Source organism: Lepidochelys kempii, chromosome 3, assembly GCF_965140265.1.
Source record: "Lepidochelys kempii isolate rLepKem1 chromosome 3, rLepKem1.hap2, whole genome shotgun sequence".
Classification (NCBI taxonomy): domain Eukaryota; kingdom Metazoa; phylum Chordata; order Testudines; family Cheloniidae; genus Lepidochelys; species Lepidochelys kempii.
Window position 1 is genome coordinate 4512002 of NC_133258.1, and position 26707 is coordinate 4538708.

The 26707-nt window shown below is 48.7% G+C and overlaps 1 protein-coding gene across 1 annotated transcript in view; it reads right to left on the bottom strand.

Moving 5' to 3' along the window:
* Positions 1–26707, bottom strand: part of NUGGC (nuclear GTPase, germinal center associated) — a 92589-nt gene that overhangs the window by 62675 nt on the left and 3207 nt on the right. Inside the window, exons 2-7 of the mRNA XM_073335534.1 lie at positions 25924–26097; positions 18705–18869; positions 7179–7280; positions 4418–4523; positions 1946–2168; positions 1024–1251 (exon numbers count right to left, since the gene is read on the bottom strand). Coding sequence (XP_073191635.1) covers positions 1024–1251; positions 1946–2168; positions 4418–4523; positions 7179–7280; positions 18705–18732 — 687 coding nt within the window. The 5' untranslated portion in view covers positions 18733–18869; positions 25924–26097. The remainder of the gene's footprint in view (positions 1–1023; positions 1252–1945; positions 2169–4417; positions 4524–7178; positions 7281–18704; positions 18870–25923; positions 26098–26707) is intronic.

A 26707-nucleotide genomic window follows, 5' to 3' on the forward strand; every position in this document is an offset into this window, starting at 1 on the left:
ACTGCTATCGGTTTATGAGCTAACTGGATCACAGCTGGCTCAGGTGTGTCTATCACACATCCGACTGCAGTACTGCCAACCTCAAGAGATCGAAAATCTTTCTGTGATTTTAAAAACCACCAAATCCTGGTTTTTTAATTTGTCTTTTCACTTTTTAACTCCCCTTTATGCCTCAGTCACTGTGTGTATGATAATTTCAGGTTGAAAAAGTTAGACTTTAGTGTACACCTCTCCCTATCCACTCGTCCCCTCCTCACCCCTGAGACTGGGAAATGCCTGGTCACCCATTTCCTATCACTGTCTTGACTCTCTCCCCTCCTACTTTTGTTCCTCTGACAAAAGAACGGCTGGCTGGTAAATAGTTTGAGCATCACTGCCCTAATAATGTAGCAGGAATCACGCTCCCACACAGAACTTATATAATTGTTCAGGGTTGATGACTTACATATTAAAGAACTTTAAATTTATGTTTGTCACTCATATAAGCGATGTCACAGGAAAAACTATGAGGAATTGGTTTAGCCATTGGCAAGAAGCAACACTGCCCTGCTTCTCCTCAACACCTCTCCCCTGCCTTCACTCTCTGAAACTGGGACTGAGCCCAGCTGCTCCAGACTCCCTCTCCCCACCCATGCCTCCCCTGGCTCTAGCACCTCCCTCCCCTTCCCCTCGCCTCCCCAGCTTCCTCCTGCTCTGGCCTCACCCTCTCCACGCATCTCCCGGACATAAGAACGGCCATACTGGGTCAGACCAATGGTACATCTAGCCCACCACCTGGTCTTCTGACTGTGGCCAATGCCAGATGCTTCAGAAGGAGAAAACAGAACAAGGCTCTTTACCTAGTGATCCATCCTGTCATCCACTCCCAATTTCTGGCAGTCAGAGGTTTAGAGCATGGGGTTTGTCCCTGACCATCTTGGCTAACAGCCATTGATTGATCTATCCTGCATGAACTTATCTAATTCTTTTTTGAACCCACAACGGTCTTCTGGATTTGGAATTTATGAACACACACTCACTCACCTGCACTCCCTTGAGGAGAATACATTTTGAGGCAGGAATATTTACTAGTGGCTTTGCCCTCAACAGGTCTTCATAAGGTCTGGTTTCAGCATGTCTCCCGTAGAGCGCTCGAAGCTTTTGGACAGCTTCACCTACATCATCCTCGCCCTCCCCTTCCTCCTCCTCTTCTTCCTCCGCCCTGGATTTCCGCACAAGCTCCACCAGATTCTTCATTTCCTCCTTCCATTCCTGCCAGTACAGAGCAGAGCAAACAGGCCATTGTTATTTTGGGCATTCGGGGGGCAGGGGCTGGGCAAGGTTGCGACAGAACAATGCAGGTGTTGGAGCTGGGTTTAACTAGGGTTGTACGGGCAGCAGTAGTGGATTTCAGGAGGTATGGCGGTGCCTAGAGCTCAGGCTGGGTGGGATTGGTGTAAAAGCATTCCAATCAAAGGGACTACAGAGCTCTTTTAGTGCAGAGCAGAGGGCAGAGGATGGGAGCTGGGAACCGGCTCGGTGCTGCAGGAGAAGGTGCGGGGAGCTATAGTGAAGAAGCAGCACAAGTGGTTCCCTGGCTTCTGCAGCAGACAGACCAGCTGTGGTTCCAGCAGCGGGATTCCCCTCTGGACAACTACAAGCAAAGCAGGGAGGGAAGTGTTGTTGCTTCCACCTGTCCCCTCCTGGCTCCTAAGAGAACCAGCCCCAACCCTGTCCTTTACTTAGAGGTCACTCATTCCTTCCTGCAGCCCTTGGCAATCATCAGGCAGGGCTGAGGTTTAATACAAGAAACAGCCAGCAGGGGCCTTCTGGGCCAGGGAGCCAGCTGCCCTCTCCATAAGACAGAGTTACCTTGCAGAGGGGCTGTGGCTACACACTCTGCAGCCAGGATACTGTCCTAAAGAACCCATCTGTGCCCTGTGCCATGCTGAGGAATTAGCCTTGCCTGTAGTGAGAGAAGGTGAATTTTTGCCTCATAGTTTTTGCTCTGGCTGCTGCTGACTTGCACCACGCACGACGTGCAGGCTTCGCTCCCCGACACTGGCAGGAAGAACTGCTGCTCGATGATGGCATTGAACAGCGAGCTCTTCCCAGCCCCGGTGCTGCCAACGAGCCCAATGTAAATGGGGTCCAGAGAAGACTTTTCTTTCAAGGTGAGGAGGCGGTTCCTGTGGAGAAGGCAAGAGGGAGGGAGGGTTAGACAGATTAAAATATTTGGGAAGGGTCAGGCAGCTCCCTTCCTCACAAATACAGCCCCATTGGAGTCAATAGAAAGATTCCCCTTCTCCCCTACCCCTAAATTAATTTAGATGAACACTGGAAAGAAAGAATAGCTCCGCTATTGTTAAGGTTTGGCTGGATGGTGTTACGAATTACACCTGGGAGGACACGCACACAACTGCTGCGAATTACTCCTGGTAGGACACGCACACAAATGCTGCGAATTATACCTAATAGGACACACACAGTTCGAATCTAGGCTGAGACACATAAACAAAGTCCACAACTGCGGAGTTCCCAAAAGACACTAAGTTTATTACGCTTGAGCGTGGTGCCCCCCTGCTAGCCAGGAGGGGACCCAGAATACAGATTATACAAAGGTTATATACTTTTTAGCAAAGCATGTTGCCCTCGTGCATCAGAAATCTTAGCCAATAAACAAACCCTTTTCTTATCTACCACCTATCCCTGCTTGGTGCATTCCTCGTGCTAAACTAGTATGTTAATTACACAGCATGGTCCTAAAGCCATGCATCGGTAACTTTTATGATCAGGATGGGAGGCCTCACATCAAAGGCCAGGAGATAGGGAGTTTAGGGACTGACAAAGAACAGATACTGGGAGTCAAGGCAGGCTGGAAACAAGGAGGAGGATTTTCACAGGAATGCAGTAGCTAAGGAACACGCCTCCTGGTGCATGATGTGCTTGTTTTTGGACAATGGTGGGCCCCAGACCAAAATGGAGTCACATGTGCTAACTTTTCCTTAACAGTGGACAGACAAGTTTTCCCACCATACACCATGAACCAAGGCCTAGAGCAGCTACAGCTGGGGAGGGTACTAGGAACCCTGGAATGTGCCCCTAGAAGCAGAAGGTCTGTGTCATGAGGTGTATGTACCCCATGCTTTCCCAGCAACCAAAGGGTTAATACAGGCACTGCCAGCCACTGCTGATTGGCCGGCTAACAGCAGCTGGGAGGATAAAAGAGCTGGGAGGATAAAAGGGCTGGGAGGCAGAGGGTGGGTAGCTAACTGAGGAGTGAGCAGGCAGGAGAAAGGAAGTCCTGTCAGCAGACTACTAGAAAACTGCCCAGGGACAACACCCCAGCAAGGGGCAAACAGGCCAACAGACTGAAGAGGCTGCAGAGGCCCGAGGGAAGGCAGGAAGAACCTCAGGGTACTCTCCGAATCAGCAAACCCTGACTCTCCTTGTCTGGCTTGAGGGCCCTGAGCTGGAACCCAGTGGAGTGGGTGGGCCTGGGTTCCCCTACCAGCCCCCCCGACAGACCTGAGAACAGAGAGGTTTTCCAGGTTCCTGGACACCAGGAGTGGCCTAAGAGCCCTGCGGAGCTGAGTGAGCCAGAGCCATGCCCTCTCCACGTTTGGCTGTGGGGACACCTTTGCACTGATGCACCACCTCACGGTCTGACTCAGGTCTGCATAGTGCAGTATGGACGTGTCAACACAGTTGTGAGTCCTGGGTCCAGCCATCGTAAACCTGGGTTTACTATGCCATGTGGATGCACAAGCGCAGTCTGTGTCTCCAAGCCTATCTAGGCGTGGGTCTCACAGACCCAGGTTTACAGTGCAGTGTAGACGTACCCCTAATGGCCTTATTCTCCCCATGTCATCCTGTTCAGGGGGCAGGGTTCACCCTGGCTGGAAAAGGCAGTGGGGCCCAATCCCAAACTGGGAGCATCCCCAGAGAGCCACGTAAGCCCAGAGAAGCCTGTGCAAAGGCCCTGAGCCGTCAGACCAGCTCTTTGCTTCTCCTTGGTTCCTGAGCTACAACATTCTATAGAACCCGCACCACTAGGGATGGCTCCTGGACACAATTTCCTCTTGGAGCCCTGGGGGGAGACCCATGCTGAGAAGGTATCTGTAGTGGAGTTCTCTTTTCCAGGGACATCCCAGAATTGTGGGGGTCTTATACTTTCCTCTGAAGCAGCTGGTGCTGCCTCTGTCAGAGACAGGACCCTGGGCTAGAGGGACCGTGGTCTGATCCAGTCTGCCAATTCCTATGGTGCTATCTAGACACAGGCCTGCATCAGAACCCTGCAAATGCAGGAGGTCAGAGCTAGATCTGCCCATTGCAACATGGGTCTGTCCATAGAGCAGGTAAGCAGAGCCCTGCGTGAGCGTAGGCTGTGGTGTCTAAATCATTAGGCTTTCAGGGAGGAACTGGGCTGCAGACTCACCTGAGATATTTAATCTCATCCGACATGTTATCCTGGGACAGAGAGTTGGTCAGCTTCTCATACGTAGTGTTCAAAGCATTTTGGATCCTGGATTCCATATTTTCATCTGGAAGGAAGATACAGTTACATGCTAGGGATAGACTCAGCTCTCACCAGCTAAGCAGCATTGTGCCAGGTCAGTGCAAGGAGAGGAGACCTCCAAGGAAAACCCAGGATGCCACAGAAAATGGCAATGGTGATTCAATAGATGGCTCTTCATCCCTATCAGCCACAATGCTCCAGCATGGTGCTAGGGGGTTCTGTGCTATTAGACCAGTGGTTCTCAACCCACGACCTACAGGCTGCTTGCAGCCCAATCAGTACACAGCTGCAACCCATGTGCCATACTCAGGGCCATACAGATAGTATATATATTGTGTGGATGGGACCCACATATTAACATATTGAGAGATGCATATGCAGCCCTAGGGTGACCAGATAGCAAGGGTGAAAAATCGGAACGGGGGTGGGGGGTAATTGGCACCTATATAAGACAAAGCTCCAAATATCGAGACTGTCCCTATAAAATCGGGACATCTGGTCACCCTATGTGGCCCACAATGGTAAATAGGTTCAGAACCACTGTGCTAGAGGCTATTTCAGATGAGCTTTAAGAGTGAGGCCCTGCGGCCAGATTCCACTTGGTGCAACCACGGCATGCAGGGTGGTGGCCAGAGTGGCATTCCCCTGGTGCGGAGGACCTGGGCATAATATTTAAGGAATAATGTCACTATATTGAAAATTTGTGCCCTTAAGGTCTTGGAATGAAAGTGAGCCACTAGGGAACATATGTCTGGGTGATGGCCCAGTCAAGTGGGAGGGAGTTGTCACTCCTCCCTGGCTAGCCAATCATGTCATGCATTGCTTATTCTCTGCGTTTCCCCAACTCAGAAAAGTCAATGGAAAACCATCAAAGACAAACGATAAACCTCCAAACCACTTGGAAGGGAAAAGGAACAATACGGCAATGAAGTAATGTCCCTGCCTGTGAATAAAGACAAAAGACTGATTCAGTAGATCAACGTTTCCCAAACTTTTTTGGCCACGGAACACTTTTTAGCCTATTACGTAGTCGTTTGGTTTTCAAATAAAAAATTGGGTTATTTAGGCTCAAATATATTTTATTTTATAAAACAAAGCAAAAATACAAATTTAAAATAACTTGAACTAACAATCTCTAACTGGAAAGCACGTATAAAATAGTACAAAAATCAAGTGCAAGAGTCAAAATTAAATTCTAGATTCTTTCACGGAACACCTATTCACATCGTGCGGAACACCAGTGTTCCACGGAGCACAGTTTGGGAAATGCTGCAGTAGACAATAGGATGAGTGGGGGTTGTTCATGGAAGACTTGGTCTTGGCTACTTGGGACAAGCAAGTGCTACAAAAGACAGAACTTTGGGGTGAGACTCTACTCTATTAGCTAGGAAAGGTAACTATTAGTAAGTGTAGACCATAGTTCATGTCTTATGATCTTGTTTTATATGAAATCATTTGTTTCCATCACTCACACTTGTTTCCAGTTGAATCTCTAGTCTAATTCCCTTTCGTTTCACTATGATTAGGGCCCTATCAAATTCACGGCCATGAACAATGTGTCATGGACTGTGAAATCTGGTCTTCCCCCGCCCCCGTGAAATCTGGTCTTTTGTGTGCTTTTACCCTATACTATATAGATTTCATGGGGGAGACCAGCGTTTCTCAAATTGGAGGTCCTGACCCAAAAGGGAGTTGCAGGGGGGTCGCAGTGTTATATTAGGGGGTTTGTGGTTTTGCCACCTCTACTACTGTGCTGACTTCAGAGCTGGGCAGCCGGAGGAGAGCGGCAGCTGTTGGCCGGGCCCCCAGCTCTGAAGGCAACGCCCCGCAAGCAACAGTGCAGAGGGGTGGCAATACCAGACCACGCCACCCTGACTTCTGCGCTGCTGCCTTCGGAGCTGGGCTGCCGGCCAGCAGCCGCCGCTCTCCAGCGGCCCAGCTCTGAAGGCAGAGCCGCAGCGCAGAACGACGAGTAGCAGTACCGCAGGCCCCCCTTGCAATAATCTTAACTTAAATAGCTGAACTCATGACTTTTATGATTTTTAAAATCCTATGACTGTGAAATTGACCAAAATAGTTCGTGAATTTGGAAGGGCCCTAACTGTGACTGAACTGAAGACTGTGTGTGGTACAGGAGGTAAAACTGGGATACATTGTTCCTTTGGGAACAGAGGATCTGGGATTTCTGTGGGTATCCAGTGACCAGGGGCTGGCCACCACAGAGGGACACTTTGAAGGCACTTGTGGGCTGGCATGTGTCTATTGTCAGCCTGCAGGGCAAAGGCAGGGCTGGTGTAGCCCAGAGGAGAATGCTTGAGTGGCTGACAGGCTGGTTGTATTATAGCGTTAACTGCCAGCTGGCACAAGACTCCCTCACACGGGAAGCAGGTGGCAACAAGGTGACTCACAGCCCTGGATGCCCTGAGAAGCATCACAACTTCCATGGGATGCTGCAGCCCTGATCCTCCCCTGCTGCAAGTGCCATAGAGCAGTCACATGAATATGGGCTGGTGTAGCCTTTCACCCTAGCCCTGGGGAGGGAGAGCGGCTTCTGTACCCTCAACCACAGCCAGGGCTGGATCCAGTTTTGCCCTCTCCCCAAAACTCTGTGTATTTCAGGCACATCCTGGGCACAGCTCCCCAGTATCAGCAGGAACTGGGGACAGTTTTTCATACTTACAGGCTATCAGGAACTCTTGCTCTTCTGGTACAAATGCTCGATACGGATCCAAACGCCTCTTTTTCTTGGCAGGTGGTTCATTTATATCTTCCCCCTTGGCACCTTTTCAGATTAAAAGGGCCTTCTCGTTAGCATGATTGTGCTAGAGATAGACACCTGCAACAATGCTCACTAATAAAGGCCCTGAGGTTCAGTACAGATGGCATGCAGAGACACTGACCCATTTACTGGTATAAACCCAGCATTGTTATTTTCATTACAGTACTGCTAGAGGCCGAGACTGCGCTAGGTGCTGTACACACACTAAGACCTGGCTGCAGTTATTCATGCCTTTGTGACCTCTTGGCTAGGCTACAGAAATGCAATAAACCTGGGCCTGAAACCTACAGCATTTAGGAAACTCCAACTATTACAAAACATAGCAGTGCATTGCCTCAGCTACGCACGCTACCACGAGCTCATAACACCTGTTCTCCGCTCCCTAAATTAGCTTCCCATAGAATCATAGAAGATTAGAGTTGGAAGGGACCTCAGGAGGTCATCTAGTCCAATCCCCTGCTCAAAGCAGGACTGATCCCCAACTAAATCATCCCAGCCAGGGCTTTGTCAAGCTGGGCCTTAAAAACCTCTAAGGATGGAGATTCCGCCACCTCTCTAGGTAACCCATTCCAGTGCTTTACCACCCTCCTAGTGAAATAGTGTTTCCTAATATCCAACCTAGACCTCCCCCACTGCAACTTGAGACCATTGCTTCTTGTTCTGTCATCTGCCACCACTGAGAACAGCCGAGCTCCATCCTCTTTGGAACCCCCTTCAGGTAGTTGAAGGCTGCTATCAAATCCCCGCTCACTCTTCTCTTCTGCAGACTAAACAAGCCCAGTTCCTTCAGCCTCTCCTCCTAAGTCATGTGCCCCAGCCCCCTAATCATTTTCGTTGTCCTCCGCTGGACTCTCTCTAATTTGTCCACATCCTTCCTGTAGTGGGGGGCCCAAAACTGGACACAGTACTTCAGATGTGACCTCACCAGTGCCGAATACAGGGGAATAATCACTTCCCTCGATCTGCTGGCAACGCTCCTACTAATACAGCCCAATATGCCATTAGCCTTCTTGGCAACAAGGGCACACTGCTGACTCATATCCAGCTTCTCGTCCACTGTAACCCCTAGGTCCTTTTCTGCAGAACTGCCGCTTAGCCAGTCGGTCCCCAGCCTGTAGCGGTTCCTGGGATTCTTCTGTCCTAAGTGCAGGACTCTGCACTTGTCCTTGTTGAACCTCATCAGATTTCTTTTGGCCCAATCCTTCAATTTGTCTAGGTCACTCTGGACCCTATCCCTACCCTCCAGGATATCTACCACCTTTCCCCCAAGCTGAATGTCATCTGTGAACTTGCTGAGGGTGCAGTCCATCCCATCATCCAGATCATTAATGAAGATGTTGAACAAAACCAGCCCCAGGGCCGACCCCTGGGGCACTCCGCTTGACACCGGCTGCCAGCTAGACATCAAGCCGTTGATCACTACCCATTAAGCCCGATGAGCTAGCCAGCTTTCTATCCACCTTACAGTCCATTCATCCGATCCATACTTTTTTAACTTGCTGGCAAGAATACTGTGGGAGACTGTATCAAAAGCTTTGCTGAAGTCAAGATATATCACATCCACTGCTTTCACCATATCCACAGTGCCAATTATCTCATCATAGAAGACAATAAGGTTGGTCAGGCATGACTTGCCCTTGGTGAATCCATGTTGACTGTTCCTGATCACCTTCCTCTCCTCCAAGTGCTTCAAAATGGATTCCTCGAGGAATGCTTCAGGAATTTTCGAAGGACTGAGGTGAGGCTGACCAGTCTGTAGTTCCCCGGGTTCTCCTTCTTCCCTTTTTTAAAGATGGGCACTATATTTTCCTTTTTCTAATTGTCCGGGACCTCCCCCGATCGCTACACGTTTTCAGAGATAACGGCCAATGGCTCTGCAATCACATCAGCCAACTCCCTCAGCACCCTCAAATGCATTGCATCTGGATCCATGGACTTGTTTATGAAGCTCTGTCAAGTTTAAGATCTTGATCCTTATCTTGAAGACACTCCATGGCCTTGGCCGGGATACCTAACAGACCCTGTAAAGCTCTGTGATGAAGACCGTGGTCTGTAACTTCACTCCTCTGGCCCAATGGAACTCTCAACTGTACGAGCAAAGCTCGTCTGTGCAGCAGACCGAACATTCCCTGGGGTGCTCCGGGACTGTGAAACGGACTTGCCCAAGAACTGAAGACCATCACAAACCTCACCACTTACTGCTTTAAGTGCAAAGTGCATTTCTCCGACCTTGCCTTCTCTGTAACAGGTATATTTAACTAATGATAAAGTGCCTTAACTCTCCGTACAGTTAGAAAGCTTTCATAATATCTAACCTAAATCTCCCTTTCTGCAGATTAAGCCATTTACTTTTTGTCCTACCTTCAGTGGACATGGAGAATGATTGCTCACCGTCGTCTTTATCACAGCCCTGAACAGATTTGGAGACTTACCAGGTCCCCCCTCAGGCTTCCTTTTCTCAAGACTAAATAGGCCCAGTTTTTTAACCTTTCCTCACAGGTCAGATTTTCTAAACCTTGGATCAGTTTTGTTTCTCTCTTCTGGACTCTCTGCAGTTTGCCCACATCTTTCTTAAAGCACGGTGCCCAGAACTGGACACAAGACTCCAGCTGAGGCCTCACCAGTGCCAGGTAAAGCGGGACAGTTACCTCCTGTGTCCTACTTACAACACTCCTGTTAATACACCCCAGAATGATATTAGCCTTTTTCACAACTGCATCACACTGTTGACTCATATTCAGTTTGTGATCCACTATACCCCCAGATCTTTTTCAGCTGTACGGCCGCCTAACTGGTGACTCCCCATTCTGTAGTTGTGCATTTCACTGGTTTCTTTCTAAGTGAAGTGCTTTGCAGTTGTCTTTATTGAATTTCATCTTGTTGAATTCAGATCAATTTTCCACTTTTTGTCAGGGTTGTTATTACTTCTAATCCTGTCCTCCAGATACTAGCAACCCATCCCAGCTTGGTGTCATCCACAACTTTTAAGCATACTCTCTACTCCATTAGCCAAGTCATTAATAAAAATATTGACTAGTAAATGACCACTGTGGGATCATACTCAACACATCCTCTCAGTTTGACAGCAACCTACTGATAACTACTCTTTGAGTATGGTCTTTCAACCAGTTTTGCACCCACCTGATAGTAACTTCATCTAGAGTGACCACATTTCCCTAGTTTGCTTATGGTTATGTCACAAGGTACTGCATCAGAAGCCTTACTAAAATCAAGATATATCATGTGTACAGCTTTCCCCCATCCACTAGGCCAGTAACCCTGTCCAAGAAGGAAATTAGGTTGGTTTGGTATGATGGGTTCTTGACAAATCCATGCTGATTATTCCTTATAACCCTATTGTCCTCTAGGTGCTTACAAACTGATTGCTTAATAAGTTGTTCCAGTATCTCCCCAGGTATCTAAGTTAGGTTGACTGGTCTAGAATTCCTTGGTCCTTGTTCAGTATTGAAAAGTTGACTCTGGCTTCTGATCAGCCCACGAGGCCAGCTTCCATCGCCAACTTGTTAAATTTCCAAACAATCCCCTTCCTCCCATGCTGCCTCTCATGCTTGGAAGAAGCTCTGTGTAAACATCCACAAAATTATCTCATTATCCACCTGCAGCTGGTTTCACTCACAGGCTGGCAGGCCTTGGCCTGACAGTCCTTCCACCCCCATAGTCCTGTGTGCATGTGTGTGGTTGACTCACAATGTGTGTATGGGAGAACAACTGTACTTGGAGTGCTACAGGGGCAAGTCTGGCTGGCAATCGGCAGGACTAACAGTCAAGCTGCAGCCCGTCAATTCCCAGTGCAGTGGCATTTTCCTGGACAGAGGTAGTGGGAAAGGTAGGGGACCCTGGGCCCTCCCTCTCCACTGGGTCCCAGGGACCAAGAGGGAGAGGCATGGAATGTCTCGGTTGCTTCCTCCTGGTGCACCTGGCCAACTTCCCCGGGGCTGCTTCCTACCTCCTGATCGCTTTCCGTTTGGGGCATGGTCATAGCCCACTGCCCCCTGTCCCCCAACAGGCAGTTCTCATTCAGTCTCAGCAGCTCACTCAGCCAAATAGGCATTCCCCAGTTCCCTTCCTAGTGTCCAGTTATTTTCTCTCAGCAGGGAGTGGGGAAGGGGAAAAGATCAGGCCCCTATGCTCCTGGTTGGCTCTTACCCACAGTCCAGACCCTCTCCTGTGCATTGCATGGTCCCCAGAAACAGCAAACTGGCTTCCTCCCTTCAGACAGCCTCCCCTTCACTCTTCCCCTCAACTGCGCTTGGCTGTCAGGGTCCCCTTTACAGCAGATCCCCCATTTGGAGCCTGCTCCGCTGCTGCTAAGTGGTGGGGCTCTCTTTGTCCAGTACTGCTCCTTTACTCCCTATGTCTCTGTGTGGGGTCTGTAAAGCCCGTCACACGACCTTCAAAACCCTCCTTAACGCTCTGCTGTGCCGGGCTGCCTGCAAAAACCTGACAGTGGACAGGCTGCTGCTGTAGTAGAACCACAGCCTGTCCACTGTCAGGTTTTTGCAGGCAGCCCGGCACAGCAGAGCGTTGCAACATTGTCTCATTGCGCTGCCCAATCTGTCCATTTCTAATTGTTGTCTCTCGTCTTATGCTTACATTGTCAGCTCTTTGGGGCAGGGACTGTCGTTTTGCTCTTTGTATTTGTACAGCGCCTAGCACAATGAAGTTCTGTTCAATGCCTAGAACTCCTGGGGGCAATCGTTAACCTTAACTATAACAACCTTAACTATAACAAGTTTTACTAAGAAACAGGGTTGAAAACAGTTCAAATGTCAGGGGCAAAGTCCTCAGCTAACTCGGCAGAGCTCTGCTGTCTTCAATGCAGCCACACCAATTTGCACCAGCTGAGGATCTAGCCCAGATCGTAAGCAGGTTTCAACCTTGATTTGACTTTAGCAGCTCAGCCCTTGCTCTGTGCAAAGTCTAAGACTGACAGAAACAGAACACTTTTTTGTTTTTCCCTACTGGACTTAGAGGTTTTGCACTGGCATCCATCACTGTGGTATCTCAGCACCTCTCAGCTTAATTAGATTGACATGGCATGGTCCCTACATGGCAATTAAAGACAGGCAGCTGACCTGGGTCAGCTGACTCAGGCTGCAGGGCTGTAAATTTGCTCTGTAGACATTTGGGCTTGAGCTGGAGCCTGAGCTCTGGTACCCCGTGACGGGGGAGGGTCCCTGAGCCCAAGCCCAAGCCTGAACATCTACACCTCAATTTTTAGCCCCTCAGCCCTAGTCGGCTGACCTGAGCCGGGTCTTTTATTCCAGTGTAGCTGTACTCAAAATGGCTGAACAGATTTTCCTCACACTCCCAACTGTCCCCTCTGGACTCTGGCTAAGCAGGGAAAATCTCCCATTTCAGAGTTATGAGCAAGTGAGAGCACAGGGTTAACACTGAGATCCTGGGCCAGATCTCCCACTAGTGTAAATCAGTGTATGCAGAGCTACACCAGCTGGGGATCGGTTCCTCTACATAGTGGTCAACAAATGGTAGATTGCGATTGATTGGTCGATTATGGGGCCTCTGACAGTCTATCTCAGTATCAGTTAGGGTTGCTAACCCTCCTGGTTTTGCCAGGAATCTCCCAGAAATGGGCTCGATCTCATGGAGGCTACTGCAGCCAATCCAGGAGATTTTCGGCTGCTAAAAGTCCGGCGGCGCAGTGGGGCTAAGGCAGGCTCCCTGCCTGCTCTTGCCCCGTGCTGCTCCTGGAAGCGGCCGGCATGTCCCTGGGGCCCCTAGGGGAGGGCAGGGGAGGTCTCCACACGCTGCTCCTGCCCCAGCACCAGCTCCGCAGCTCCCATTGGCTGGGAACAGGGAACTGTGGCCAATGGAAACTGTGGGGGCGATGCCTTCAGGGAAGGGCAGCTGGCAGAGCCACATGCCCACCTCCAGGGGCCGCAGGGATGTGGCGGCCGCTTCCGGGAGCGGCACGGGGCCGGGGCTAGGCAGGGAGCCTGCCTTAGCCCCACTATATCACCTACCGGGAGCTGCCTGAGGTAAGTGCTACCTGGTGTGAGCCTGCACCCCTCACCCCTCCCGAACCGCAACCCCCTGCCCCAGCCCTGAGCCCCCTGCCAGAGCCTGCACCCTGAACCCCCTCCTGCACCCCAACCCCCTGTCCCAGCCCTGAGCCCCCTCCTACACCCAAACTCCCCCCAGAGCTTGCACCCTTCACTCCCTCCTGCACTCCAACCCCCTGACCCAGGTTCAACCCAGAGCCCCCTCCCACACTCCGAACCCCTCGGCCCGACCCCAGAGCACACCCCCTCTTCCGCACCCCAACCCACTCCCCAGCCTGGTGAAAGTGAGGGAGGGTTGGGGAGAGTGAGTGATGGAGGCAGGGGGGATGGAATGAGTGAGGCGGGGCTTCGGGGAAGGGGCAGGGTAGATCCTGGATTGCAAGTAAATTCAAAAGGTGATCTTGTGCTTAAAAAGGTTGGAGACCACTGCTCTACATGTAACAATGTTCACAGTAAGGGTATGGTTTCAGAATTTGGCAGCATGTGACCTCCAGAAGAAGAAAGGGGGGCGTCCATGTACCAGCAATGCAGATACAGGTAAGTAACCGTTTTCATGTTCTTTCCACAGGTACTAATGCGGAGAGTGGATCAGATGATACATCTGAGGGAAGGGAGCAGAAGGAGACTCCACCGATTGGAAGGCATGGGATGCGCTGTCCTAGGGATGGGGGTTCCATGACCACTGCTCCCAAGAGAAGGAGGAGGGTGGTGGTGGTTGGGGACTCTCTCCTCAGGGGGACTCAGTCATCTGTCTGCCGCCCTGACCGAGAAGTCTGCTGCTTGCCAGGAGCTAGGATTCACGATGTGACGGAGAGACTGCCGAGACTCATCAAGCCCTTGGATCGCTACCCCTTCTTGCTTCTCCACATGGGCACCAATGATACTGCCAAGAATGACCTTGAGAGGATCACTGCAGACTATGTGGCTCTGGGAAGAAAGATAAAGGAGTTTGAGGCGCAAGTGGTGTTCTCATCCATCCTTCCCGTGGAAGGAAAAGGATTGGGCAGAGACCGTCGAATCGTGGAAGTCAACGAATGGCTACGCAGGTGGTGTCGGAGAGAAGGCTTTGGATTCTTTGACCATGGGATGGTGTTCCAAGAAGGAGGAGTGCTAGGCAGAGATGGGCTCCACCTAACGAAGAGAGGGAAGAGCATCTTCGCAAGCAGGCTGGCTAACCTAGTGAGGAGGGCTTTAAACTAGGTTCACCAGGGGAAGGAGACCAAAGCCCTGAGGTAAGTGGGGAAGTGGGATACCGGGAGGAAGCACGAGCAGGAGCGCGCGAGAGGGCATGGGTCCTGCCTCATACTGAGAAAGAGGGACGATCAGCGAGTTATCTCAAGTGCCTATACACAAATGCAAGAAGCCTGGGAAACAAGCGGGGAGAACTGGAAGTTCTGGCACAGTCAAGGATTTATGATGTGATTGGAATAACAGAGACTTGGTGGGATAACTCACATGACTGGAGTACTGTCATGGATGGATATAAACTGTTCAGGAAGGAGAGGCAGGACAGAAAAGGTGGGGGAGTTGCACTGTAGGTAAGGGAGCAGTATGACTGCTCAGAACTCAAGTATGAAACTGCAGAAAAACCTGAGTGTCTCTGGATTAAGTTTAGAAGTGTGAGCACTAAGGGTGATGTCATGGTGGGAGTCTGCTATAGACCACCGGACCAGGGGGATGAGGTGGACGAGGCTTTCTTCTGGCAATTCATAGACGTTACTAGATCGCAGGCCCTGGTTCTCATGGGAGACTTCAATCACCCTGATATCTGCTGGGAGAGCAATACAGCGGTGCACAGACAATCCAGGAAGTTTTTGGAAAGGGTAGGGGACAATTTCATGGTGCAAGTGCTGGAGGAACCAATGAGGGGCAGTGCTCTTCTTGACCTGCTGCTCACAAACCGGGAAGAATTAGTAGGGGAAGCAAAGGTGGATGGGAACCTGGGAGGCAGTGACCACGAAATGGTCGAGTTCAGGATCCTGACACAGGGAAGAAAGGAGAGCAGCAGAATACGGACCCTAGACTTTAGAAAAGCAGACTTTGACTCCCTCAGGGAACTGATGGGCAGGATCCCCTGGGAGAATAACATGAGGGGGAAAGGAGTCCAGGAGAGCTGGCTGTATTTTAAAGAATCCTTATTGAGGATGCAGGGACAAACCATCCCGATGTGTAGAAAGAATAGTAAATATGGCAGGCGACCAGCTTGGCTTAACAGTGAAATCCTTGCTGATATTGAACACAAAAAAGAAGCTTACAAGAAGTGGAAGATTGGATAAATGAGCAGGGAGGAGTATAAAAATATTGCTCGGGGATGCAGGAGTGAAATCAGGAAGGCCAAATCCCACCTGCAGTTGCAGCTAGCAAGAGATGTTAAGAGTAACAAGAAGGGTTTCTTCAGGTATGTTGGCAACAAGAAGAAAGTCAAGGAAAGTGTGGGCCCCTTACTGAATGAGGGAGGCAACTTAGTGACAGAGGATGTGGAAAAAGCTAATGTACTCAATGCTTTTTTTGCCTCTGTCTTCACGAACAAGGTCAGCTCCCAGACTACTGCACTGGGCAGCACAGCATGGGGAGGAGGTGACCAGCCCTCTGTGGAGAAAGAAGTGGTTCGGGACTATTTAGAAAAGCTGGAGGGGGTAGGAAAAAACAAGAGGACACAGGCTACCTTGCATAATGACTTAGCCACTCCCAGTGTCCTCTTGTTTTTTCCTACCCCCCCCCCCCCAGATGTTCTGGTTTAACTTGGATTTAAACTTGGAGAGTGGTCAGTTTGGATGAGCTATTACCAGCAGGAGAGTGAGTTTGTGTGTGTATGGGGGTGGGGGGGAGGGATGTGAGAAAACCTGGATTTTTGCAGGAAATAGCCCAACTTGATTGTCATGCACATTGTGTAAAGAGTTGTCACTTTGGATGGGCTATCACCAGCAGGAGAGTGAATTTGTGTGGGGGGGTGGAGGGTGAGAAAACCTAGATTTGTGCTGGAAATGGCCCACCTGATGATCACTTTAGATAAGCTATTACCAGCAGGACAGTGGGGTGGGAGGAGGTATTGTTTCATATTCTCTGTGTATATATAAAGTCTGCTGCGGTTTCCACGGTATGCATCCGATGAAGTGAGCTGTAGCTCACGAAAGCTCATGCTCAAATAAATTGGTTAGTCTCTAAGGTGCCACAAGTACTCCTTTTCTTTTTGCGAATACAGACTAACACGGCTGTTACTCTGAAAGCTACAGACTAGGGACCGAATGGCTAGGCAGCAGTTCTGCGGAAAAGGACCTAGGGGTGACAGTGGATGAGAAGCTGGATATGAGTCAGCAGTGTGCCCTTGTTGCCAAGAAGACCAATGGCATTTTGGGATGTATAAGTAGGGGCATAGCGAGCAGATCGAGGGACGTGATCGTACCCCTCTATTCGACATTGGTGAGGCTTCATCTGGAGTACTGTGTCCAGTTTTGGGCCCCACACTACAAGAAGGATGTGGATAAATTGGAGAGAGTCCAGCGAAGGGCAACAAAAATGATTAGGGGTCTGGAACACATGACTTATGAGGAGAGGCTGAGGGAGCTGGGATTGTTTAGCCTGCAGAAAAGAAGAATGAGGGGGAATTTGATAGCTGCTTTCAACTACCTGAAAGGGGGTTCCAAAGAGGATGGCTCTAGACTGTTCTCAATGGTAGCAGATGACAGAATGAGGAGTAATGGTCTCAAGTTGCAGTGGGGGAGGTTTAGATTGGATATTAGGAAAAACTTTTTCACTAAGAGGGTGGTGAAACACTGGAATGCATTACCTAGGGAGGTGGTAGAATCTCCTTCCTTAGAGGTTTTTAAGGTCAGGCTTGACAAAGCCCTGGCTGGGATGATTTAACTGGGAATTGGTCCTGCTTCGAGCAGGGGGTTGGACTAGATGACCTTCTGGGGTCCCTTCCAACCCTGATATTCTATGATTCTATGATTCTATGTAAGCAGAGTCAGGATGAGCTCCACCCTGACATCTGGTGGTGAGGTGTGGCAAGTTGTGGAAAAGAACTTCAGGGGCTGATCTCATTTGCATAGGCACACCCACCCCGCCTAGAATGAGACCATAGCTGCCCAAATGGTCACTTTGGCTGCTGTGGGATCCCCAGTGTCTCTGTTCTTGGGGCAGGAAGAATAAATTGTTATTACCCTGATTATGGGAACTGTGCTTGGAACTGTATGTGGCCTTTTGTTATGATGGAGGGATTCACCATCAACTAAGTAGCACTCGCTAGGCAAGGGTCATGGGTTCCAAAACTCTGTGAATGGAGAAAGGCTGGGGACAAGTATTAATACTTGATGGTATGGGCCCTGTGGTGAGGGCCTTACATGCTAATTGCACTTCCTCCTCTCTCCACTGTGGAATATCAGAGCTAATTTTGATTTCATTAGAAGTCTAGTTATAGGCTGCTGAGCTCACTTTGGGCTGACAGTGCACCAGCACTGAGGCTCCCCTACTACAAGTTGAATTCACCTAAGAGCTGAAATCACTGAGTGTTGTGTTAAGCAGTGGGGGAGCCTGAAGATATATTGTGGAGCGGTTTGCGGGACGGCTGGAGTGCCTTGTGGACAGGCTGGTGAAGCAGTTCAATGAGGAGCAGTTCGTGGATGGCAGGAGCTGCTTGTGGGCCGCGGAGCGGAGCTGAGCGAAGGAGTTCGTGGGGCGGCTGGCGGAGCGGAGCGCAGCTATGGAGCTATGGGGCGGTCAGTTTCAGATCATGTAAGGTGCCTCTTACCTCCGTCCCATCTCCACCCAGGTTGGGAGGTAAAACTCCGCAGATAAACTTTCGAACTCTGGGGCTGCCCTGACCAGGGACAGAGACTTTTGGGGCATTGGACTTTTGGGACTTTGGGTGATTTGGGGTTGCTGGACTCAAGAACCAAAGGGAAAAGGGCATGCCCCAATTTGCTTGGGGTGGGTTTTTTTTTTTGCTCATGGGTCCTGTTATGAATCCTGTTGGTGGTGTTTCCCCAACATAATGCCACATTGTTTCTCTCTGTTATTAACAGGCTTTTGCTACACTCAGACTCTGTGCTTGCGAGAGGGGAAGTATCGCCTCTTGGAGGCGCCCAGCGGGAGTGGTATATATTTGTCCCAGGTCACTGGGTGGGGGCTCGAGCTGGTTTGCATTGTGTTATTGGAATGGATCTCCGAGATATTGAACCCGGCCCTTGTTGCTGCCAACTCTGACGGGCAGAAGGGTTACACTTATATATTTTTAAGGTCAGGCTTGACAAAGCCCTGGCTGGGATGATTTAGTTGGTGATTGGTCCTGCTTTGAGCAGGGGGTTGGACTAGATGACCTCCTGAGGTCCCTTCCAACCCTGATATTCTATGATTCTATGACTCTATGAATATATCATCTTACCTGAGAATTCAGGTCTTTTGTCTGACATTCTAGCAGGCCAGTTCCAAGGTTACTACCGAGCTCTACTTGACACTGGGTTGTTAGTGCTTTTCGAAACCAGGACTCATTCAGATTTGAAGAAGACTGAGGATGACACTGCAAGGCGTAATTACCACAAGAGCTGCCCTAGAGGGAATAAAAATAAGAGTTACATTCTTAACTAATCTGCTTTGTGTTTAATCACCTGCGTCATTAGCTTGTGCTGTTTACACCTTCCGCAGCTCCACAGTGATTTTCTTATTACCTGGGATGCTCAGACTGTATCTACACTGGGAATTTGCACCAACTCCAGCCAGCAATGCAACCCCCTTGGTGCACACACAAACCCGCTATTTGCACAGGTGCAGTTAATCCCCTGCTGGAAAGCAGGCTGTTGCATCTTTGCTGGTATCAAGCTTCTTGAGTCTTTCACAAAGGGGTTCAGGCACAAAACAAACTGGGGTAACTATCCGCACGTAGCTAGCTACAACATGGGCTAAGCTGCACCACTGAAAATCATGGCTTCGGGTGACTTCCCCCATTTACACCAGGGCTTTGCATTGGGGCAGCTACCCCAACAGCTGGAATTGGAGCAAACCCCCAACACGGACAAAGCCTGGCACTTTTTCCAAGCATTTGTAACCAGCTGTGATGTAGTTAATACTTGGCAGCAGGCCAGGCACTCCCATACCACAAGGAAGGATCCTCCCTACACACTTGGACCCCGCCCTCCCTCTGCAATGGAATCCTAAACTGTATTATACGGTTCAGCCACTGCTTGGCACATAATGTCTTCTTGGTACAGTATGTATGTGACAATCCCCTTTGGTATTATCCGGACCAGTGATCTGCTAGGTCACTCCAGTCCTCGACTCTGGGAGACAACCTTACCCTGCTCTGCTGTGAGAACCCCCACTCCTGGGCTGGTCACGCACAGCCTCTGGCATGTAAGCTGCTCCTTGGATTGTGCAACTGAATGACACTAGCCAATATCTCTGGTCCCAGACACAACCCTGGGAACCTCCGTCTTACAGCGTCCAGTTATGCCCACTGGATGCTGCAAGCTTATATGAGTTCGTCAATTTAACAAAGAAATTGATATGTACCAGGTTTGTTACCCCAAGGGGAGTATCTGACATGCTTCAAACCAAACGCACTGCTTCAGGTAGAACAGATAAACAAATTTATTAACTATAAAGATACATTTTAAGTGATTATAAGTCAAAGCATAACAAGTAAGATTTGGTCAAAGGAAATAAAAGCAAAACGCATTCTAAGCTGATCTTAACACTTTCAATACCCTTACAAACTTAGATGCTTCTCACCATAGGCTGGTTGCTCTTCAGCCAGGCTCTCCCCTTTGATCAGCACTTCAGTCGCTTGGTGTGGTGTCTGTAGGTGTAGTAGGAAGAGCTGGCAAATGTCTCTTCCTTTTATCATGTCCTTTCCTCCCCCTTGGCTTTGCCCCTCCCCTCAGAGTCAAGTGAGCATTACTGAGTTTCTCCAAGCAAGGTTGAGTAATTCCCCTGGTGTGGCTTCATGCAGATGAGTCATCGCATTGTAGCTCCCTTGCTGGACAATGGCTGTGGATGGTTGTTTGACACCCCACCCGGGTGTTGGTTACTTTCCTTGCTGTTGCCTCTGGGGAGCTAATATCTGGCTGATTCCCCCAATTTACAGCATGTTTTAGTGACAACCATACTACACAATTCTCATAACTTCATATGCATTAATGATACACATATATGGATAGAGAAATGACTTTCAGCAGATCATAACCTTTCCCCGATACCTTACAAGGCATACTTTATATGGAAGATCACAATTATATGAAAATGAGGAATATGGGGGTTACAGCATGCTCCCCCACAGTATAGAATGTCACAATGTGACATACCTTATCTAAGCTGATGACAGTGATAGCCAGCGGTGCATTAACGTATCTTATGGTCTTGGAGGACACATGTCTGGCATCTCTTTCTATAAAGGAAGTTCTGTAGCCAGTCTGTAACTGGTACAAGAGCCTGACCTACTATCAGCAGCCCTGCAACCTACCGTGTACAAGGAATACATGACATAGACCTACACGAGAAAATTAGGTTGGTTTAACCACATTTGTCAGGAATGTGAAAAATCCACACCCCTGAGTGGCATTGTTAAGCTGTCTAAGTCCTCATGCAGACAGAACTAGGTGGAAGGAAGAATTCCTCTGTCGAACTACCTACCATCTCCAGGGGGGTGGATTACCTACATTGATGGGAGAACCCCTTAGGTCGGCATAGGTGGTGACCTCTGCCGAAAGGCTACAGTGCTGCAGCTGTGCTGCTGTAGGATTTTAAGTGTAGACAAGCCCACAGTGTCAGAGGTAAAGGCGAAGGGGGTGAGGTAATATCTTTTATTGGACCATGGTGAGACAGACATGCTATCGAGCTTACAGAGAGCTCTTCTTAGAACACAAACCAAAGGAAAACAGCAACAAAGGTTGCAAACAGAAATAAAGAAAAAGCAAGAAGCAACACAGGTTGGAGGATCTCATGAACATGCTTCTCTTCAATGCCCCAGCAAACTTCAGCTCTGAAAAACCTAGAGCGTGGACAGACTGAAAGCAGCGTTTTGGAAGATGTTGCTGCAGACATTCAGGCATCATCTTTACTTTATGCTGTAGGGAAGCTTTATATTTAAATCCCTTCCCTTTACTGAAAACAATCACAAAGGTGACTATGACAGAATTCTGGGTGTATTTGATGCACACTTTATACCTCAGAGAAATATGGTTTATGGAAGGGCGTGTTTTCACCAGAGATTTCAACAACCAGGGGAATCTGCTGAATTGTTCATAAGCGCTTTGCATGCATTGACAGAAAACTGTGACTTTGGAACTGTAACACATGAAAATATTAGGGATAGTGTGGTTATTGGCCTGCCAGATAAATCTTTGTCAGTAACTAAAATTAAAGACAGACTTAAACCTTCACACAGCTACCCAAAGAACAAAGCCCTCTGAACCGGAGCAGCAAAACAAACTTCGCAAACCTGAAAAACCAGAAACTAGCTTAGAAACTGAAAACAGACTCAGGGAGAGCTTAATTTGTGCTGAGGCTACTCAGAGCCAAGCCCCCTGGGGACCTCCCTCCTCAGGCCGGGGCCCCGGCTGCCCCGGGGGAGCCTCCTCCTTGCTCTGGGGCAGCTGCTCTTTCGGCTGGGCCCAACGCCCCCCGCAACACCTGCTTGTCGCACCAGGGCCCAGCCCTCCAGTGCCTCCCCTTCAGCCCAGGGCTTTTCAATCCTATTTGAGCTCTGCATCGATTGTTATTTGGCCTCTCAGGCCATCACTCACATTCCACCCTCCCCCCTCGCCTTCTGAGGGGCTGGGCCACCTGCCACTCATTCATCCCGGGCAGGCCCTGCAGGTGGACTGGCCAATCGCTCTGCCGCTCGCTTGCAAGACCTGCCCCTTATTGGCTCCCCAGCCTGGGACCCCAGCGTGGTTCCCACTTCTCCTGGCTGCTGATTAGCTGCCTTTTCAGGTGTGCTGAGCCTCTCTCCCCACATAGGCTAGGAAGGGGGGGACAGTGCTGGCCAATCAGGGCTGCCTTGGGGGGCAAGGCTGGACTTTGGGGTTGAACCTGAGGTTCCAGCTGCATGAGTGCAGCTCTCGCTGGGAGGGGAGGATTTCCTGGATGTGGGGGAAACAGGAGGATGGATTTCCTGTTGTGGGGGGGGAGCCCTTTTGGGGAGGGGAGAGAAAGCCAGTGGGAGGGACAGGAAGACCCTGGGGGAGGGGGACTGTGTGTGGGAGGAGATCCCAGGAAGATGTGAACGGGGAGGGGAAACAATATTATCATCCATGCCTGAGCCCCAGCACCTCTTCATTTACAAATCAACCACTGGCCCCTGCATGACTGCTAAAAGTCATCATAGTAAAACCTCTGGGGCAGGAGCGTTAAGTCCCAGGAAAACTACAGAGCCTTTAAGGCTAAATGCACAAGATGTGGAAAAATTCATTGCCCAAAAGATGTATGTCCAGCTAAAGACACAAAGTGAGCTGTAGCTCACGAAAGCTCATGCTCAAATAAATTGGTTAGTCTCTAAGGTGCCACAAGTCCTCCTGTTCTTTTTGCGAATACAGACTAACACGGCTGCTGCTCTGAAAGATGTAATAAATGCACAAAATGCAGACATTTTGCAGCTGTTTGCCATACTAAGGCAGTCATGAAGCTGACTATGATTACTGACAGTCAAGAGCCATTGTTTCTGGGATCTGTCATGTGTGATGACACAGAGCTGGCCTGGAAAGTGAAAATGAATAGTCACAAAACCACTATTGACTTTAAAATTGACTCAGGAGCAGGTGTGACAGTCATATCAGAGGGGACTTACAATCACCTTCAATCCCTCCCAGAGTTGAAGTGACCTAACTAATCCTGGAGCTATTCTGAACTATATGGATCAGTTAACCACAGAAACAACTTACAAAGACAAAAGGTTTGCATTCAGAGTGCATGTGATCAAAGGATCAAAGACCAACAAACTTCTCAGCGGCAGAGTGGCAGTCATGATGGGCCTAGTGAGAAAGGTGGAAGAACTCCATGGAGCAGTTACTGCAATTGGATTTTTGAAAGGAGATCCAGTACAAATAACCTTGAGAGATAATGCTGAACCATGTAGAATAACAATGCCTCTACAAGACAGACCTTGAAAGAGACTAGCTGCAGACTTGTAGAATTCAGAGCATATCATTATCTGATCATAGCAGACTATTTTTCCGGGTATGGAGAAGTAATGTACTTGGAAAACAAGGTATGCTGCAGTGTCATTGAGAAGCTGATATGCACTTTTGCTCCCTTTGGTATTCCAGAACAACTAGTGATGGACAATGAACCAAAATTCACTGCAGCGGTAAGTCAGTCCAAATGAAATATGATTTTGATCATATTAGTAGCAGCCCGCATTCCCGACAAGCGAGTGGAGAGGCCGAGACAGCTGAGAAAATTCAACAGTAGTAGCAAGGAATGGGTCTTCTTCTGTGCTAGCCATCAACACCAATATGGATATAGTCCAGCACAACTCCTGATGAGAAAACAATTCAGAACTGCTGTTCCAACTGAGGAAAAGGATCTACCTCCAGAATGGCCAGACATGAAACAAATAGCCAAGTCTGATGAAAAGGATTACAAAAACTTCTATAACAGATGTCACTGTTACAGAACTGCCATATCTAGAACCTGGTGCCCGTGTTTGTGTCAAACTGGATGGAGAAAAAGGACGGACAACTCCTGCTGTCATAAAGAAAACAAACAACCAAACAAAAAAACAAAAAAAGTGCCTAGATCATATGTGATCGAAACTGAGAGTGGAAAGTTCAACAAAAACTATTGATATCTATATTTTGTTCCTCAGAAAGAACAGAAGCAATGTTGCCAATTAAGTCATTAGTTGGAAATTTGAATTGAAATTGCAACTTTAATATACACCTTAAAAGCATCTATGGTATATGATAAAATACTAGTACCTGAGAAAGCATAATAGGTTTGAAAAGTATGAACAAAGTCTAGCTTCCTCACACAGCTGTTGTTTTTTATGACAATGTTGGTGCATTTGTTTCAGTGATGCTGGCCAACCTAATAATTTTAAATTATGATCTGTGAGTAAGGTCTGCATGAGCTCTTCCCTGACAATTAGTGATGAGCCAGGAGGTGTTACCTATCAGCTTTGTGTTCTTGGGGAACCAGGGCGCAGCACCCAGCCTGTCTGACTCAAGAATGACCTTCTGCTCCCCAGCCTCAGCTTGAACCAAAGCTGATCAGAAGAAAGACTTACAAAAAGCAATGAAAAGGCAGTAGGAGACACACCTAAACCCCTGGGATAAGGGTGACAGGATTAGGGAAATTCCCCTAGTGTCATTTCCATCAAAGATGGGACAGGGAGGCATCTCCATTAGCATACAGAATGGAGAACAGAGATTCTAAGGCAAGAACCGCACAGAACTCTGGGACCAGAAAAGCAGGGAAGCACTGCATGATGGGGAATCTCTGCTCCAGATGTTAATGAACCCACACCTGCACACACCCAGCTCAGTAGTTATCAGAACAGTTCTAGTAAAAAATCCTTTATTGGTACCCAAAATACTGAAGCTGCATAACTGCATTGTGAGCTCCATGGAAGGAACACCGACCATAGCCAGGAATAATCAGTTCCTATTGTCTAGCCTGAACAAAACAACTGTGGTATACTCCCTTGAGCCATCAGTTTACCCACAAACAAATCTAGTGTTCTCCCTTGAACCATTGTGCTTTCCCTAGAAAAACCCCTACCCATGCTCAAGTAAGTGCTCTGAGGCCTGGATCGAAAATCTGTATCAGTTCCATTGGGACTTCATCTTCTCCTGACTGATCGTGCTGGGGGCTCTGCCTGTCTCCAGCACTCTGGACCCTCAGCTACCACCACCACCTGGGAACCTGATTGATTCAAGCTTCACCAAGTGGTGAGAACTCATATCTCTCTCTCTCTCTCTAGGTATAGCCTTCTGACCCTGACTTGTGTGATCAGTAAGAGTTTTTTTAACCTTTTATCATCAAATTTAAGTTAGATTTACTATAATAACTGTTTTGTTTGTTTGGCTCCCCTTGTATGGTTATTACCTGGCAATAAATAACTGTCATGCTTAAGCTGGTTGCTTCTCTCTCTCTCCCCACCCTCGTGGATATTTTTTGCCTTCCCCATTCGCTCTGCAGCAATGCTCCTCGTACTTAAACTAAAGATCCCTGCAGCACCCAAAAATCCTGTGGGGTTTGCTCATCAAGTGGGTTACTACCAGAACACCTGTAATGTGAAAGTGGGGATAGGAACGTTCTGAATCTGGGGGATACAAAGGTGGCAGCTTGGAAGTGTTGCTCGACCCAGTCTGCTGAGTCCAGGGGCATATAAGGGATCAGCTTGGGAGTGCTGATTAACCCGGTCCTCTCAGACACGCTTTCTTAATGTGTGTATGTGTGTGTGTGTTTGTTCATCTGATTCTGGGTCTGGAGGAACCCAGCCCTGGGGAACCTCGGTCCTGCAGGATAGCTCCATTGGGAGGGCACTTGCAGCAGGGAGAAGTAGAGCTCCGTATGAGAACACAAGTGACACGAGCAGTACATGGATAGAATTACAGAACCCTCCCACCCCTTCCCGGAAGAGTAACCCTAATAAATGAGCATACCCCAAAGTAATGGGCGAATCTGGTAACAAATTGGTGGAGGAACCCGGGCAGCACGTGACACCAATCACATGGTACTTGTTCAGTAGTTGCTGCAGAGTGGGGAAACTGTCTCTTCCTTTTTCAGACTAAGCTCCTTTAGCGAGGTCCGTCTCTCATAGAATATTTGATAACATCCTGTAATTTTTAAGTTAAGAATCATGCTTAGAATAACAGTAGGACCATGCAATAAGGAGTTAAAGGGTTGTGCCTTAAAAGTAAAGATTTTAGAGCAATACTCTGACTGCGTGAAAGGGCTTTTGGTAGGGATCATTAGTGAGATAAGGGAAGTAGAGATGGCTGGAAAAAAAAAACCCTTGGCTGCTCGCTTGAGACAAGAGAAAACCAACAGGTTAGAGAGATGGGTAATGAAGAAGGGGAAATGCCCCTGGGAAAGGGGGTGCTTTAAGGGTGAGAATCCCCTGCTTGAAGCGAGTCTGAGCTTTGAACAATATTGCACAACTTTTAAGTCACGGGGTAGCAGAAAGAATGTGGCTGCTGCATGGGTGTTATTTTATGCATGTCTGGAAATGGTTGAAATGATAAAAGGGAAGGCAGGAACTGGAGCTGGAGAAAAAGCAGTTACAACAGCGTTTGAATAAATGAGAGATAGATGCATGTGAATTTAGAGCAGAAAAGCTTAAAATGGTGACTCTACTTAGAAATATGCAAGAGGAGAGAGACAAGGCCAGGAGGAATGCAGAACAGTATAGGAAAGAGTTAAAACTCACAAAATTTTGTTAGAAAA